This window comes from Brassica napus, unplaced genomic scaffold (assembly GCF_020379485.1).
Source record: "Brassica napus cultivar Da-Ae unplaced genomic scaffold, Da-Ae ScsIHWf_54;HRSCAF=94, whole genome shotgun sequence".
Classification (NCBI taxonomy): Eukaryota; Viridiplantae; Streptophyta; class Magnoliopsida; order Brassicales; family Brassicaceae; genus Brassica; species Brassica napus.
In genome coordinates, this window is record NW_026016613.1 from 20,678 (window position 1) to 39,070 (window position 18,393).

The following is an 18,393-nucleotide window of genomic DNA, read 5'->3' on the forward strand; positions in this document are numbered from 1 at the left end:
ATAAACTCTGGAAAAACAGTGAGAACATCATTTTTATTACGCATCATGTATATCCAAGTAACACGAGTACAATCGTCGACTATGGTAAGAAAATATCGATATCCTTCAACAGACTCAACAGAGAAAGGACCCCAAACGTCTAAATGAATCAAATCAAATGGTGATACAGACACAGTAACACTAGACTCAAAAGAAAGACGCTTCTGTTTTGCCAAAGGACAAACAGAACAGTATTCAGACTTATCAATAGTAGAGACAGGAATATTCAGAATACCAGACATTTGCTTTAACTTGGAAGCTGATGGATGTCCAAGGCGTTGATGCCAGAGAGTCTCATCGGCTCGCAAGGTTCCACAGAAAGGCAGAGAAGAAGCAGTAGTATTATTAAGCTCAAGAACATAAAGGTTTTGAAGAAGAATGCCTCTACCAATCATCAATCCCTGAATAGACTCCTGGAATAGACAAAAATCAGGATAGAAGTGAGCAGAGAAGTTACTATCACGAAGAAGGCTACCAACACTTATCAGGTTAAACTTGAAAGATGGAACGTGAAGAACATTATGCAAGACAATGAAAGAGTTAATATGCACAGTGCCTATATGAGTTATGTTTTCACGAAGACCATTGGGGAGAGAGACTGTAACACCAAGCACAGACGAAGTGTTACTAAAGAGTGAAAGATCAGAACAAACATGTGTGGTAGCTCCACTGTCAATTATCCAAGAATCACTAGCAATAGAATTTGAAAGAGAAGAAAGGCACTGATTTTGAAAAGTGAGAATATTGTTTTGAAATTTTAAACTGGTAGAAGGAAAATGGATGATACCAGAAGTAGATTGGGGTGCCATGTATCCATTTTCAGAGACGGAAGACTGCTTACTAGAAATTGCATTCACAGAAGGACTAACGTAAGCCTGAAGCTGTTGAAGTAATGCCTGAATTTGATTGACATCCATCTGACCAGGGAGAGAAGTTGATGAAGCAGGAACAATCTGTTGAGCAACAGCATTAGCTTGTTGAGAGTGTTGTGGTTGAGTGTAATGATTGTTCTGCTGCTGCATCGATCGTTGATTGTAGCTGTTCTGCGGCTGCATCCCCCTTTGGTTGTAATTGTTCTGTCCCCGAGGAGCATAACCAGCAGTAGCGTGAGTGCCTTGTCCAGGATTAGATGACTTATTGAACTTGTGACCAGGAGGATAACCATGAAGACGAAAGCATTTATCAACAATGTGACCAAGTTGACCACAATAGGTACACAAAGGACGTTGCTTTGGACGGTATCCTGAGTTGGCATGAGCTGCAGCAAAAGCTGAATGATCAGGAGGAGCAGAAAGTAAAGTCTCATCTGGACCAGATGCTTGAAAAACAACACTTGCTGGAGTAGAGCTCGGCTTGATAGCTCTCTGACGTTCATCCTGTGTCACCAGATTAAACACCTCCTCAATAGGTGGAATTGGCTTTAGCATCAGGATATGACGACGTGTTGATTCATAAGATTCATTCAGCCCCATCAGGAATTTGGTAACTCTGCTACGTTCCTGAAGACGTTCCCATAGCTCAGCAGCATTGCACTCACACTTTCCACAAGAACACACAGGCAATTCAACATAGTTCTTGTGCTCTTCCCAAAGAGTAACCAACGCAGTATAGTAAGTGGTTACATCATCAGAGCCTTGCTGAATCAAACTCAACTTCTGATCAATCTCATAAACGCGCGGAGCATCATCTTGTTTGAATCTAGAGAGAATATTCTTCCAGATCGATTCAGCGGTGGACACAAACAATAAGCTTTGACCTATCTTCTTGGATACAGAGTTCATTAACCACGTAGCTACCATATCATTGCAACGTGACCAAGATCCCGAGTCTCGATGATTATCAGGAGGTTTAGGAATCGTACCATCGATGAATCCAAGTTTATTCCTGACGTTGAGAGCCATACGAACCGAGCGTCGCCATGAATGGAACTCTGCACCGGTGTTGAGGCGATCGGAAACAAGGACGAGACCGGCATGATCCGAGCTATGAAGGTAGTATGGATTTTCATAGTGATCAAGGTGACGATTTGAAGAAGGTGAACTCATCGCGATGACGATCGGAGAAATGATGCAGCGTAGTTGATTTCACAAGAATCGGAGTGAAATCAAGAAACGCAGAGAGCTTCAACAAAGGAGAAGAAGCAAAGCCGAAAGGAAGTAGACGGAGAAGACGATCTCGAGCTCGAACACAATCAGATCCTCGATGAAGAGACGAAGAATTTGAAGAATCGAAGAACTCATGAAGCTCGATGATGGAGAATCGTCACAGGCTCTGCTCTGATACCATATTGAAGTAACTTGAATTAATGTGATAACCAAAATAGTTTGTTACACAGTTTGTTTAAATACTCCGGATAAGCTAAAGGAGACTCAAACCGGAGTGGTTAACCTCTAACCATAATAAACCAATACTCTATTGTATCTAATACAATCCTCCTCTTGACATGAAGCTATCGACCCCAGTCTTTGGGAGGAAGAGGTTGCAGAGGATGAACAGGATGAAGATTATGAAGTGGATGAGGAGGAGGATGATGATTCTGGCTCAGAAGAAGATGAAGAAATCCAGCAGCCTTTACGCTGATCATCACGGATCAAGAATGTTAAGTAGTGCGCACAGTTTGGAGACGCAGATACCTTGATTCCAACAAAACCCTCTACTCTCTCACTACACATGCTTTTGAACTCATCTTCATAATCTCTGCATCATTTCCATAACATCAGTTTAGTAGTTTACCACGTAAGAAGCTTTCTATATTCTTGTATCTAGCTAGCTAGCGTTCTAATTTCTAAACATGAAGTAGGAATGTGAGGAACGCCCATTTACACAACTTCTCATATATACACGTAGCTCCTTCTTTTCCAAGTATCTCATGCTTCTCATATATATACACGTTGTAGATTGTCTTGTAGATTCTCTCTTACTTCTTAATTTAAAAACCATGAAGAGAATATGATAATACTAGTTTGGTTTATCTAAAGTTTTTATATGTTTTTGTTGTTAATTCATAAGAACAAAATATCTATTTTCTAAACAAATTTAAATTAATGATAGTGGCTCTTGAAACATACAAAGACAATGGCTTTGGAACATACACAACTTTGAAACATCTGATTGCTAACTAGATGCAATTAGATGGAAGGGGAATATAAGAACCTTTCAACATTTTTATTCATCTTCTCATCAAACTATGGGACCATGGGTGGGACATGGCCATATAGACCAGAGAGGCTGCAATCTAATACAGCTTAGTTTTGTATACGTCTCAAGAAATTGTCATTTCTCAGTTTTCTTGATCCAAACATAACAACAATTAACTTCTTTTTTTACTTTCAGATATTCGTTTTATATTTCTTGTTGTGGAGTTTTGTCGTTGATTAAGTTAGAAACCTAAAGAATTACTGATTAGCAGAGGTCTCGATGCTCTGCAGGAAATTTATTGGTTTAATAAGATCATCTCCAACCCATATCTACTTTCATCTCTATAGAAGTGGATTTGCTCTAATGTATGTCTCTGTAATAGAATTTTTCTATTTATAGGGAAAAATATAGAGATATGCTATTTTCACTTCTAAATATAGAGACAAAAAAATAATTTTTTTCTATATTTACCTCTAAAATAAATGAACTCTATTATAGGTACATATTGGAGCAATTCTACATCTATAATAGAGATCTTTATTTTAGAAGAAAACATAGAGATATACATTGGTGATGCTCTAATTACCAGTTTAGCACAAACACATGATAAGCAATAAGTGTTTTGTTCATACTTCATTTTTAGTTTTTACTTTACATGGCTTAATGAAATCCTATAAATATTTTTGAATTGTTAATACATAAAATAATAAATATGAAGAGCTACATTATTGAAAAGTGTTTTAAGTTTAGTTCACTGTTGACAAAAAAAAAAATTTAGTTCACTGAATTTTTAAAAGAAAAAAGCAAAAACGTTAATCACCCATAAAATTACATTAATGAAACGGGCCGGCCTTAGGATATTTTGGGCATTTGGTTTTCAAATTAAAATTAGAAAGTATATAATTCAACATAACGGATTAAAATGAATCATTGTAAAGAGATGCCCAAGAGGAAGAAGATATAGCCGTTTAGAGAGAGAGATTGATCTTGGCTTCAACGGGACGATTTTGAATCCGAAATTGAAATTAGAGTTTTGGTTTGATTCCTATTTCCTTGCGATTGTTGTTATTTTTTAGGGTTTGAATCTTTTTTTTACTCTATTGGTGTTTTTAATCGATTAGATTCTTCTCAGTTACTCTTGCTTCTCTCACCTTCCTTCGTCTTTTCTCAATTCCAGAAAAAATTAAGATCTCTCATGGATGAAGAATCCGATTTGCTGATGTTTAATGGTTTCTTTGAGAAAAAGGTATAATCTCACACCATACGATCACTGATTTTTGATCTTGGGAATTGATTACGAAGCTTCTAGAAAACTGTCTGTTCAAGTCAATTTTTGCTTTAGCCCTTTCGATTATTTTTTTCTTCACTAATAGATGTTGCGTATCTTTCTTGTGCAGCAGAGCAGAGACTTAGTATTAGAGATATGTTGGGCCGGAAGATATGTATCTTACGGACCAAGTCTGTGAAGCCTGTGAAACCCATGAAGACCCTCAAGAATAAAAGGAAAGATTTGAAGAACAAGTTACTCTCAAAATATTTTAGCATATTTACATTAAGTGTTTAGGAAAGTTAGCATTATCTAGTGTTAACATTATGTTAATGTTACCACTATATACATGCATATTGTATTCTCTTATTAAACACAATACAATAATATATCTATTCTATTATATTTTACATGGTATCAGAGCAGACGATTCGTAGGGATCAAAATTAAGCTTTCGCGTTATAAGTTTTAAACTTCGAAGATGCTTACCATCGGTGGTGTTGATGATGGCAAAGAAGGTGGTGACGACGATTCAGACGAAGACGTCAACGTATACGTCAAGTTCTCTCATTAGGGATACTTCTTAATAATAAGTATTAGGGTTTTGTTAAGTACGTTATCTAAGTCAAAGGATTTTTTATTTTTTTTTATTTTGGTGAATGCTTGAGAATTATTGAGGGTTAAGGTTTGTAGTTTCACATGGGTTATTTTCTATCTGAGATTTTTCTATAGTTTAGAATTTCTCAACAGTTGTTTTCTCATGGGATTTATTGGTTATAGTTTAACCATTACAGGGGAGTTCTAGTTGAACGTTCAAATTCTTAGGTCAGTTTTTTTAGTCCGTGTTATGGACTGTCCAAGTCAAGGATAATTGTTTATGGAGCTGCAGTTGCGCCCACGAGATGTATTCTCATTGTCAAGACCGAAGAAGAGCTGAAGATTTCATCCCTCCTTGTCTAAGTTGAAGTTTATTCCCGAAGGAATCTACTGATTTGTTTTCTTCGACATAGTGTCCACGACATACGTGGTCTGCTTTGTGATTGCAGATTTGCGTGTTGCATCCCACGTTTGTCGTGCGGGGGAGTATTAGAGATATGTTGGGCCGGAAGATATGTATCTTACGGACCAAGTCTGTGAAGCCTGTGAAACCCATGAAGACCCTCAAGAATAAAAGGAAAGATTTGAAGAACAAGTTACTCTCAAAATATTTTAGCATATTTACATTAAGTGTTTAGGAAAGTTAGCATTATCTAGTGTTAACATTATGTTAATGTTACCACTATATACATGCATATTGTATTCTCTTATTAAACACAATACAATAATATATCTATTCTATTATATTTTACACTTAGTTTAGTGTTCTTCGCGAATGGGTTCTTCTCAGAGAAATGCATATATTGACATATACATACATTCATATGCACACATACATACATTCATATGCATACATTCATACATACATACATATGCACACATTATACATACATACATACATACATTCTAAGAGGTCACAACAAGATCAGTGGTTATTGCCACTTCTAATTGCGGTAGTCAGGCAGATCAAGGTATAGTTTCTCTTCATCTCTGTTGCTTTAAGTGCATTATGTATTCTTATAGCTAAGCAGTTAAAGGTTCTTCAGATTGTTTCCTGAGTTCGATTTCAGCCTCTTATTTGATTCGACCTTGTTTTTGTTTTTTTGAATTTGATTATAATCAATCGCTTCTCAGGTCAGATGTTTGTGAAAGAGACATCTTGTGACAACTGTACTACTGGGTGTGATGACTCCACCATCAAGTATTCTCATGGGAAATCATCATCATATGGGGCTTCAGCTAGGTTGGTGAACGATAGCTAATTTTAGTAAATCTTACAGTGTTGGTGCGTGTAATTAGATAAACTGCTGTCAGATCAAGCCGTTCACCTTGTAGAAGGTTTGGAATTAGATAAACTGAACGAGAAGTTTTTACCAATCAAAGACACTCATCAGGTCGGTTATGTTCAAGAGGCCACACACAATGTCTTTTTTTTGTTTTCTGTGTCCTGACCTTAGAATATTTGAATGCAATGCTTAATCACTGTTTTGTATATTTTGTTGATAATCCAGGTCTGTGTTCCATAACAGCATCTCAACAGGCAATTCACCTTTTCAGGCAACACTACCTCTAAACTTTTTCCCTTACGATCTCTATTATTTACCCTTTATATGTACTTTCAAGAGTTCTTGAGCCCAAACAGGTTCCAATAACAGTCTTACTTACCGCTTCCATAGTAGGATGCTCCTGGGGATAAACTACATCTCCCTCAGATCAAATCAGGAACTAACATTAGAAACACTCCTACATAGTCACAGACTAGTTTCTGAAAATAACAGGTCCATCTCGGATGGAACTTTAAAATGGCAGAGACACAACTAGAGTCCTTCAGCCAGGTAACGCCTTCACTTTTTTTTAGTTATGCGTATATCTTCCAAAATTATGTTATCATTAGTAGTCTCAGAACAGAAAAGCACTTGTATGTCACAGTGTTCTCATTCGATTGATTATTTGGAGTAGCTTTGGAAACTTCAAAAACGGTCAAGCTTTAGGTATCTGACATTATTCTAGAGATGAACTATATTTGGATATGAGAAAAAGTACAAGCAAGATCCACGATAAGACTATGTTCCACTTGTGGGAGCAGTTATGAGAACTAAGTATACGAACCAGAAAGTTAGGAGCTTATAAGCTGAGTATCCAATGTTTCTGTACGACAAAGATTAGTATTCTTCTCTCCTTCTATTACAATCGTCACCATGAAAGTTCTGTTACATATCGGCTAGAATCCCTTGCAGGAAACATGTTTGGCCTCAAAAGATGCCAGGCCCTTTGATTTGCTAAAAAAAAAGCTCATGTTAAGATTAGATACACTCTGAATCCATATTCTAAAGACTTATGAAGAGGTAAATCAATACAATGCAAAAAAGTAAAGCTCGACTTTGTTGAACAACAATGAAAAACTTCTATTGGTTGGCTTCGTTAATTACAGGAATGGTTTTATATCCCAGTCGGTGGGTCCTTGCCAAACACTGAACAAAAGAATCTCGCCGTTGGTCTGCAGCAATTGAAGGAACCCTTTCCACTGCAGAATTCTAGTGAAAAGAGTTATTTTTTGCTCTGATTGTGATGAACATAGTGGTGTATGTATTCCCATTTTTTTGAGACTATTGAAAGCTCATATTCCATAAAAAATATTGCATCAAACTTTGTTTTTTGTGGCAGTTTTGTACTCATATATTATAATATGATCTTCCGAATGTTTCAGATACGTTTCGTGACGTAAAAGCAAACGGGAGACAAAGAAAGAGGTAGGCTTTCTCACTGTTACAAATCATTCACTCTTTTTTCAGTTTCTTTTTGTTTGTGGAGTCACTTGGCATCGTTCAGAATTTTTGTCGATCACACTCTCTTAGAACATCTCATGGTAATTCATGATTACTTTGTACTGCCTGTTGCAGAATTTAATCCAAAAAGCTCAAGACATGGGGAAGGAACGGACGGAGGAACTTAGCTTCAAACTACACTGGTGATTGTAGTTTGTGAAGTAAATATTCTTAGACTTATGTAATTTCCCCCTTCATTAGATTAAGCTCTTTGTTATTTGCAGATGCCAATAATGGAAGAAGTGCAGCTTTTAAAAGGCAGAGTGGAGCTAATCACATAATAAGAGGTCTTAGAAATGCTTCGCCTGCTCCTATCAAAGCAACAATCGAGACAATACCTTGTTCCATAAAGTACTATCCCATACATCTCAGTCCTATGTTTTTTTTTTAACAGTCATGTTCAGATATGGGCTTCCTAAAGCGTTATTCCTTTTTTTTGCAGGGAGTCTAACCCTGTAATTCCCCCAAGTGGAGTTAGAAACCGAAATATTACAGAAGAACACACTCCCTTCAAGTCTACATCTTCGTCTGATGATCTTACTGAGCTGAAGAAGCCTAAAGCAACTGAAAATGAACCTTATCAGATTTTTTTGTGCGAATCAATATCCAAGAAAGAAATTGCAGTGAAGAAGAGCGCAAATTGTTTGCAGTTTGGTGTTATACAAAGTTTTGAATTCTCTGTACTTTTGGTTTGTTTTTTATGTTATATAGATTGATTAGATCTAAACTGTGATTTAATTTGCCAGGATGCAGCTAATATTGTTTTGAATAAACCTCATGGTATGGCTGTTCAAGTAAGTCATATATACTACATGCTTTCTGATGTATCTTGTTCTTGGAGCTTGTGAGAACTGATAGACTTTTGCTCTTGCTCAGGGAGGAACTGGGGTCAAAGCCAGTATTGATGAACTATATGCTGCCACTTGCTTGACTTTTGATAAATCAGAATCTCCTCAGCTGGTTAGTAGGGGAATCATAGTAATGTACTAATTAGAAAATGTATCAAAACGTACACTGAACCTGAAAATAGTGTGATTTATAAAATAAATATGTTAAGCCTAGTTAATCTGGAAGAATATAATGAATATCTTGGCTAATGCAAGTATGGTGTATTTAGTAGGTGCACAGACTTGACAGAGACTGTAGTGGACTTTTGGTGTTGGGAAGAACACAAACGGCTGCAACGCCTTTTCATTGTATATTCCTCGAGAAAACAACTGGTTAGTGTCGCATATGTAAAACCTCTCCAGCATGCTATCACTGAATACCGAGTGATTGAATTTTCACCACTTGGTTAGTGTCACAAATACCTTCGTTTTACTTTGACGACAAGTTCCTTTTGCCCACACAAATGGAATTGAACATATTACTGTTCTTTTGCTATCAGGTATGCTTCATCGTCCCTCAATGAACAGGGACTACATAGAGTGATGGCTTGTCATAGGTGAAGAACCTGTGATGGCTCAATGAACAGGGACTACACCGTCCTCTTTCCTTTGGTGTCTCAAGGAGTCTTGGTATCTTCTCTCAGGTAATTATAAAATGTCAGACCATGGAACTCTGAAATGGCAGAGACACAAAAAGAGTCCAAAATTATGTTCTCATTAGTAGTCTCAGAAACAGAAAAGTACTTATATGTCACAGTGTTCTCATTCGCTTGATTATTTGGAGTAGCTTTGGAAACTTCAAAAAGGGTCAAATTTAAATTTACTTGTGAGGCACTTTAGGTATCTGACATCACTCTAGATCTGAACTATATTTGTATATGAGAAAGAGTACAAGCAAGATCCACGATGTGGGAGCAGTTATGAGAACTAAGTAGATACCATTTCGCTTATCTTTGCTACTCACATGTCCTAATAATAGTTACCTTTCTTTTTTATTCAGTTTCTGTTGCAGTGAATTCAAGTCCCATCTCAGAATTATAGTTGGAGCAATCAAATTTCTTTTCAATTTCCTAGTTCACAGAAATGCGAAAGTGAGAGAATAAACTTCAAATTATAATTTATGAACTTTCTCTTTTTCGAAGTTCATTTTTGAAGGCATGGTATTCTTTTAATCTAATAATATGTGTGTTTATTTTCATCTTTAAGTGATGGTTATTAGAAGTATCAGAGTCAAAATTCCTCTGGAAATCAGCACAGAAGAAAGTCGTAGAATCATTACAGATTCTGTCAAGAGATTGAATTTATAACTTAGCTCTTGAGGAGGTAATTAAAAATAGTTACACTATTCATCTTTGGAGAAACTATTTCACTAGCTATTGTTCATCTCCTGATTAGATATATAATATACCTTATTCATGTTTCATAGGTGTGTGACGTGTGTCTCGTATCTTAGCTCGAAAGTTGGGAGCATAACAGAAGCTCCTGATGGCCTTAGGTTTATTTCCTGTGAAAAAACACCATTGTTCCGTGCAGGTACGAGAGTGGAATCAGTGATATGGTACTATTGCCTTAGTAAGAACGTTTCCTGACCTTTGTGGCAAATGCTTGCCACTGTTTCTTCTGGAGAAGCTCTTGCCGTACGAAGTTGGAAGACGTAGAGTGTCCCTGTTCAAGCTGCATATGGCTAGAGGTGGAGGTATAGTATGAATCTTTTGAGACTGTTCTGTTTGAAAACTTCAAGTGGAAGACAGTCCGTATGATCCAGAGCAGATGGTTTGCATGAATTACGGAGAGTATGCGAACCAGAAAGTTAGGAGCTTAGAAGCTGAGTATCCAACGTTTCTGTACGCCATGCCTATGACAAAGACAAAAGTGTTATTTGAGGTTTGTTTCTTCTCTCTTTCTATTACAATCGTCACCACGAAAGTTCCGTTGCTCATCACCTGGAATCCCTTGCAGGAGACATGTCTACCCTCAAAAGATGTCATCATGCCCATTGATTTGCTAAAAACGAAGCTCATGTTAAGAGGTAAATCTATACAAGGAAAAAAAACTAAAGCTCGACTTTGTTGAACAACAATGAAAAACTTCTGTTAATTGGCTTTGTTAATTACATGAATGGTCTTATATCCCAGTCGGTGGTTCCTTGCCAAAAGAATCTCGCCTTTGGTGCTGCAGCTAGCATGGTACATCCATCCCACAACAGGTAGTAAGAGCAAATTAACCTTAATTTGAGTTCTGGTTATCAACATCTTTTAGTTGTTTGCACCATTCCTGACTTAACTTTTTTTATAACAGGCTATTCAGTTGTGAGATCTTTGTCTAAAACTCCATAATACGCATATCAGTCATCGCGGGTATACTTACTTTCGTCACCAAACACATCAACAGAATGGTCAGATACTCCGCCCAGGTGATGTGTTGGCTCTGCCAAGAAACCTGCACCAAAACTCATGAAAAAATATTACATTTACCAACCGGATAAGGTATTACAGTTTAACCTTGTTTTAAATCTAGATATGACAATGTACATATCTTCTTATCATTCGTTTTGTGGCCTATAAACTGTGCCAGAGAGTTGGGAGTGCAAGAAGCTTCACCATTCAGGTATTCAGCCTCGTTCTTTTTGTCCAGTCTTACATTTTTCCCCTATGATTCGCAAGAAGAACGTATCTTCGCTATCCACAGAAAGTGTGATCGTTGTGATTTCAGAAAACCTTGCATACGTTCATGCATACATGCATACGTTCATGCATACATGCATCATTACATGCATACATACATGCATACATGCGTACATAACATACATACATTCATATATCTTTGCTTTTGGTCCACGTGATTGTTGCGATTTCGAAACATAATGCATATATCATGCATATCTGCATCATTACTACATCCATAAATCATATATATTTGATTCCTTGATGCACATAAAGTTTGATTATTGTGATAGGGGAACACATTGTATACATTCATTCGTTCATGCATATTTGATTCCTTGATTTCTTGTCTTGTTCATTTGTTTCAACGGTGCTTCTTTTCTTACTTCCTTGATTGCTTCCTTACATGGTCAACTTGTTTACTTCCTTCTTTGATTCATATGCTTTGTTCATTACGTGTTTCTCTACTTAGTGATTTGTTGCGTCCTTGATTTTATGTTTAGATCATTGCTTGCTCTACTTCTTTTTTTTTGGGGTAAAAATCATTTTCTATTTCTCCTTATTTGCTTTGTTTGCTTCTTTAGTCGCTTCTTTCAATGCTTACTTTCTTTGTTTTTTTTTTTTTTTTGCTTCCTTTGTTCTTGAACTAATTTTATATACGGCTCTCGAATTATTAATTATTAATTTATCTTTTATTTTTTAAATATAAATTTGTTATAATTTATCATTACTATCGTACAACTTATGTAAGTTTAGTTTATATGTATGCATATTACGTTTTATAACTCTAATATGTAAGTTTAGTTTATATGTATGCAAATTACGTTTCAAATTAATATTTTATTTTTAATTTAAATATTTTTATAAGTTATATTTATAATTTATATGTATATTTTATATTAATAATATTTTATTTTTGAATTAGAAATGTGATTTTGTATATGTAATATCTAGTAGGTTTAATTACCACTTGAGTATATTAGATTGCATCTACTTCTTTGAATTCAACCATAACATTTTGTAAATATATTAACATTTTGATATTTTTTTTAATTTTACATTTAGGTTGGTTGTTCAGAGTAAATATATAAATATATTTTAGTGAGATTTGGTATAACATAATGTATTTTTATTTTGAGAATCAATATAGGGAAAATAAACTAAATTGTGGATTGATTAAAAATTACATAAAATAATATAAAGATAAAATTTATTTATGATTAAATTTATTCGGCAAGCAATTGAAAACAATCCAAAAATTATTTATTATTTTTTATATCATAAACAAAAAAACAGCATGATTATTATAGACAAGGCTTAATAAATATAGTTATATTACTACCACTGTATATATGTAAGTAATTACTTCTAATCAGAACCGGAATATTTAATAAATAAAAATATCTAAAATTAATGATAAAATATAATAGATGCTTAATATATAATAAGTAAACTAATATAATAATAAAATCGAAATTTGAAGGTTATAATTTTTTATCTTAAAATCATAATTGTTTCAGATAACATGATGCTTGGTTTTCAAATACAATAACATTAATAATTCAAACATACATCTAGATTTGTAATTAGTAACAATCAATAGACCTTTCCATGTTACACAAATAATTAAAAGTAAATTTAGTCATAATAAATCGGCTATTTTCCATATCATCAATTTTAAAATATCTAAGAAAAAAAAGAGAAATAACCAATGTTTATGTATTAACCCTAATAAAACTATTCTATTTATTATCCAAGTAGGAAAAATATTAAAAATTAAGTAAAACAATTATATTTTCCAATTTTATTAGTGAAACAAATATATGATATATAAGGAATATAATAAAACAAATAGTGCAGTATGAGTCTATATAAGTTGATGACAAAAAACAATTAGTGAAAATGTTGTAAAAAATTAGTGAAAGTTAAACTTACTTATATTTAAAATAAATTAAAATTTTCAAGTTTTACTAAATAATATATAGTAGAATTATATGATTTGTAAAAAAATCACCATCTTCGTAGTAAAACAAAAAAAAAATATAATTTTAGTACCAATATATAAATAAAAATATATAAAACTACACAATATGTACATGATACTAATATAAAAATCTGACAAGAAACATAGAAAAGTAGAAATGAAATTAGATGACCTAAAATAAAATAAAAGACTAAAATTGTACACACCATAATAAAAATAAAAACTGATATCTTGCATATTTGCATTGTTTTATCCATCATTCATCCATTAGCATTTTCATCATATATAAATTAGGATTTAGCCATGTCTAGGTTGCATTTTGCATTCATTGTCCTCATTAGGTGTTGGAGTGCCACATGGATTCTTGGGGACATTTGATGCATTTGGAGCTTAAAGGACGTGAAACAGGTGATCATTGGACGAGCAAGGCATGGAGCGACCAGTCTGGAGCGACACCACCAAGTCGCTCTGACCTCCCTATTGGAGCGACCTTACCAGAGCGACAGGGAGAAGTCGCTCGCGGTTTCATCACTCGGAGACGCGAGAACGAGCCCGGAGCGACCTCCCGGAGCGACACCACGAAGTCGCTCGCATCTCACACCCCTCTCGGAGCGACCTCCCAAAGCGACACCCCGAGGTCGCTCGCGTCTCTATGGCGAGACGACACGAAGCGAAGCCTGGAGCGACCTCTCAGAGCGACCCACTGAGGTCGCTCCCGAAGGCCGGAGCGACTTGTCGGAGCGACATGCCGAAGTCGCTCCGCGCCTATTATCTGCTCGATTTATATTTTACTTAAGGGCCTTTTGGTCATTTCATTATGCACGTTTTACATTTCTAAAACCTATGTTTTTAAACATCTTTTGTAGCCACCAGAGGCATATTATTTTTATCTTTTGATCTATTGAAAAATACACAAGAACTCTCTTGAGAAGTTCATCTCTTGGATTTTGATTTGTTATGTTCTTGTGTTCTTGTTGATTTCTTATCTATTTCTCTACATTGGTTAATCTGAAATCCAATATGGGTTTAAGAGGAATCATGGAGATTAGTGAGTAATCACCTTTTGAATTCATGGTTAGGGAGATTGATATCTGCATATTTTGCATTGTTTTATTATCCATTCATCCGTTAGCATTTTCATCATATAGATTAGGATTTAGCCATGTCTAGGTTGCATTTTGCATTTATTGTCCTCATTAGGTGTTGGAGTGCCACATGGAGTTCTTGGGGACATTTGGATGCATTTGGAGCTTAAAGGACGTGAAACAGGTGATCATTGGACGAGCAGGCATGGAGCGACGACCAGTCCGGAGCGACACCACCAAATCGCTCTGACCTCCCTATTGGAGCGACCTTACCAGAGCGACAGGGAGAAGTCGCTCGCGGTTTCATCACTCGGAGACGCGAGACGAGAACGAGCCCGAGCGACCTCCCGGAGCACACCACGAAGTCGCCGCATCTCACACACCCCCTCTCGGAGCGACCTCCCCAAGCGACACCCCGAGGTCGCTCGCGTCTCTATGGGCGAGACGACACGAAGCGAAGCCTGGAGCGACCTCTCAGAGCGACCCACTGAGGTCGCTCCCGAAGGCCGGAGCGACTTGTCGGAGCGACATGCCGAGGTCGCTCCGCGCCTATTATCTGCTCGATTTCATTTTACTAAGGGCCTTTTGTCATTTCATTATGCACGTTTTACATTTCTAAAACATATGTTTTAAACATCTTTTGTAGCCACCAGAGGCAGATTATCTTTTATCTTTTGATCTATTGAGAAATACAAGAACTCTCTTGAGAAGTTCATCTCTTGGATTTTGATTTGTTATGTTCTTGTGTTCTTGTTGATTCTTATCTATTTCTCTACATGGTTAATCTGAAATCCAATATGGGTTTAAGAGGAATCATGGAGATTAGTGAGTAATCACCTTTTGAATTCATGGGTTAGGGAGATTAAGGGTGATTAGGTTAGAGCTAGGATGTTTTAGTGTAGATCATTCATATTTCCTTGCTAATAGAGTAATCATAATGCATTTCTGAGTTGGCCACTCAGTTGTTGATCCTTAGGTATTTCTCACCCGAAAGGTGTTCGATGAAATGCCCGAGACAACTCTCCTAGGCTTTTAGTATACTTTGCCAAAGACATTTGTTGTTAAAGGTGCTAAGATAGCTAATAGACTTGTTAGTAATGATTGCTTTCATATTATTCAACCAAAGACATTTGATGTTTGAGATGTGTTAGCAAATGAGCATTCATCTAGACAGACATAGAGCTTGCTTAGAATTGGTCTAGGCTTAAGGTTGATAGTTTGATTGATCATTTGCCATCCTTAGTTCGATACTTGATCACCCAAGGTCTAATCCCTATGCCCATGAGTTCTCTTTTCCCTTAGTCAAGAAAGTAATTTAGTTATTCCTTTTAATTAGTCATAGTTTTAAAACCCATCTAAATCATTGGTTGCACTTAGATTAAGTGAGTACTTGCATTCTCAGTGCTTTGATATCCCTCAGAACTGGTTCGACAATCTTTTATACTAGAACATTTGTCTTAGGAGCCTTGAAAACTCCTAACATCAGAGATTAAGGGTGATTAGGTTAGAGCTAGGATGTTTTAGTGTAGATCATTCATATTTCCTTGCTAGTAGAGAGTAATCATAATGCATCTTCTGAGTTGGCCACTCAGTTGTTGATCCTTAGGCATTTCTCACCCGAAGGTGTTCGATTCGATGATGCCCGAGACAACTCTCCTAGGCTTTTAGTATTACTTTCCAAAGAATTTGTGTGTTAAAGGTGCTAAGATAGCTAATAGACTTGTTAGTAATGATTGCTTTCATATTATTCAACCAAAGACATTTGATGTTTGAGATGTGTTAGCAAATGAGCATTCATCTAGACATAGAGCTTGCTTAGAATTGTGTCTAGGTACTTAAGGTTGATAGTTTGATTGATCATTTGCCATCCTTAGTTCGATACTTGATCACCCAAGGTCTAATCCCTATGCCCATGAGTTCTCTTTTCCCTTAGTCAAGAAAGTATCATTTAGTTATTCCTTTTAATTAGTCATAGTTTTAAAACCCATCTAAATCATTGGTTGCACTTAGATTAAGTGAGTACTTGCATTCTCAGTGCTTTGATATCTCTCAAAACGGTTCGACAATCTTTTATACTACAACATTTGTCTTAGGAGCCTTGAAAACTCCTAACATCAATTGGCGCCGTTGCCCAAATTCTGAGTAGATTGAACATTGAATTGATCACTTACTTGCTTAGACTAAGTCATTTTTTATTTCTTTTGTTACTGATTCTCTTCTTCTTCACCTCCCTCTAATCTACAGGTGTATGAACTTGAGGAGCAGGGGTCCATCAAACCTAGTTCCAATAGCTGCAGACATCAGAGCTTTAGAGAGAGAGTGTGCTAGAAATAGAAGAGAAGAAGAGCAACAGGCTCAATTGCAGATATGAGTACTGATATGGGTAGAACCTCAAAACCAACCACGAGCAGCTCGACCCATGTGCAACTTACTCGCCCCCCAAACATTCTGGTCATAGTTTGGGAATTCCGACACCGTTGTGGCGTTGTGCAGCCAAACAACTTTTGAGATCAAATCAGACTCCTCAAGCGTGATCGAGAATAACAAGTATCATGACTTGGTCTCGAGGATCCATTTGATCACTTGGACAGGTTCGTCAGCAGCTACGTGTGGTTTGTCAAAAACCAATGGTGTTCCGAAGATGCTGCCTTAAAGCTCAAGCTATTCCCTTTCTCTTGGGGATAAGGCACGTCAGTGGGAGAAGTCTCTCACCCAGTGACTCCATCACTACTTGGGATGACTGCAAGAAACATTCTTAGAGAAGTTCTTCTCTACTTCAAGAACTGCTAAGCTGAGAAACGAGATTTCCAGCTTTCAACAGAAGAACTTGGAAGGCTTCAGTGAAGCCTGGGAGAGATTCAAGGGCTACCAAGCTCAATACCCACACCATGATGGCTTTTTTTAGGAGAGCTTACTGAACACATTCTACCGTGGTGCTCTTCCTAAGTACAGAGCCAGACTGGACAACTAGCAATGGGTTCTTCTTGGGGAGAACTGAGGAGGATGCAGAAGAGCTGGTTGACAACATGTAAAGAGTGATGCAGTCTACAGTGGAGACCCACGACAGGCAGTAGAACAGATGATAAAGCAGACGAGGAAAAGAGATCAAGCTTTGGAAGACAAGATCGACCTACTCATTGCTGAAAAAGCAACCCAAGAGCAGCTGAAGTTTGTTGGTAACTCCAAGCAGGAAGATTCACTTGCTGTCAATGAGGTTGAAGGTTTGGAAGGTCAAGAGGAGTTGTGTTTCATCAACAACAATGGTAGCTGGTACAAAAAGGAGCCCAACTTTCAGTACAACAACACTACCAACAGAAATCCTATCCAAACAACCAACAGAGTGGCTATCCCGCCAAGAAACAACCAGCAAGGCAGCTATCAGCCTCAGCAAACCTCTCGTCTGGTTCCTCTGCTGCTCCTCAAGAGAGCAGCACTGATACCTTACTGAAGCAAATCTTGGAGTCTCAGACAGAAGTGAGAAGCAAGTTGGTTATGAGTTGAAGAACCTTCATTCCAGATTGATGGGAGCTACAATGAGAAAACAACACAAATTCTCAACACCTTGCTTCTACAGTCAGGAATTTAGAGAATCAATTTGCTTCCATAAACACTCACCAGAATCGCCAACAAGGATCTCTACCTGGAAAGTCTGACCAAAATCCCAAGGAGGCCAAAGCTATCACCCTTAGGAGTGGTAAGCAGTTACCTCCTAGAACCCTCACCAAGGATGCTGAGAAACTAGGTGAGGGGGTTGCCATCAACATAGATGATGAAGTGGTGATTGTTGATGAGAAGATCAATGACGAGATCTTGCAGAAGATAGTGGAAGCCAAAGGTAAAGGAAAGGTTGGAGAGAAGAAGAAGACAATAAGGATGGTGAAGTTGTTACTGTTGTTTTTTGTTCCTCA

General features: G+C 36.8%; 1 protein-coding gene, 2 long non-coding RNA genes and 1 other non-coding gene across 19 annotated transcripts; 2 read left to right on the forward strand and 2 right to left on the reverse strand.

Moving 5' to 3' along the window:
• Positions 1-200: 200 nt before the first annotated feature.
• Positions 201-3,859, reverse strand: LOC125604427. Its single transcript, XM_048774826.1, has 2 exons — positions 827-3,859; positions 201-452 (listed from the first exon to the last, which is right to left on the reverse strand). The coding sequence occupies exons 1-2, from the start codon at positions 2,082-2,084 to the stop codon at positions 424-426; spliced, it is 1,287 nt and encodes a 428-aa protein (XP_048630783.1). The 5' UTR covers positions 2,085-3,859; the 3' UTR covers positions 201-423.
• Positions 3,860-4,101: 242 nt separating this feature from the next.
• LOC106388913 lies at positions 4,102-5,792 on the forward strand. Its single transcript, XR_001277944.3, has 3 exons — positions 4,102-4,213; positions 4,355-4,423; positions 4,575-5,792. It is a non-coding gene; the product is annotated as an uncharacterized LOC106388913 (long non-coding RNA).
• Positions 5,793-5,798: 6 nt separating this feature from the next.
• On the forward strand, positions 5,799-11,218 carry LOC125604428. 16 transcript variants are annotated; one of them, XR_007336197.1, is made up of 20 exons: positions 5,799-6,012; positions 6,176-6,435; positions 6,553-6,876; positions 7,279-7,386; positions 7,473-7,623; positions 7,749-7,791; positions 7,942-8,009; positions 8,091-8,217; positions 8,309-8,660; positions 8,743-8,826; positions 8,984-9,159; positions 9,254-9,397; positions 9,754-9,844; positions 9,960-10,076; positions 10,180-10,286; positions 10,383-10,637; positions 10,713-10,782; positions 10,889-10,959; positions 11,052-11,062; positions 11,145-11,218. It is a non-coding gene; the product is annotated as an uncharacterized LOC125604428 (long non-coding RNA). The 16 variants fall into 16 exon arrangements; XR_007336186.1 differs by lacking the exon at positions 11,145-11,218 and having other exon boundaries at positions 8,309-8,532; positions 8,613-8,660; positions 11,052-11,117; XR_007336189.1 differs by lacking the exon at positions 11,145-11,218 and having other exon boundaries at positions 8,309-8,532; positions 8,613-8,660; positions 8,987-9,159; positions 11,052-11,117.
• Positions 11,219-17,273: 6,055 nt separating this feature from the next.
• On the reverse strand, positions 17,274-17,383 carry LOC125604430. The gene has a single exon (XR_007336199.1). It is a non-coding gene; the product is annotated as a small nucleolar RNA R71 (small nucleolar RNA).
• Positions 17,384-18,393: the final 1,010 nt, after the last annotated feature.

Excerpts from the sequence above, each read along its gene's own strand:
- LOC125604427 (XM_048774826.1), bottom strand. The coding sequence starts at position 2,084 with ATGAGTTCACCTTCTTCAAATCGTCACCTTGATCACTATGAAAATCCA. Across the intron at positions 453-826 it reads GGCACCCCAATCTACTTCTG|GAGTCTATTCAGGGATTGAT; the intron begins GTATCATCCATT and ends TGTCTATTCCAG.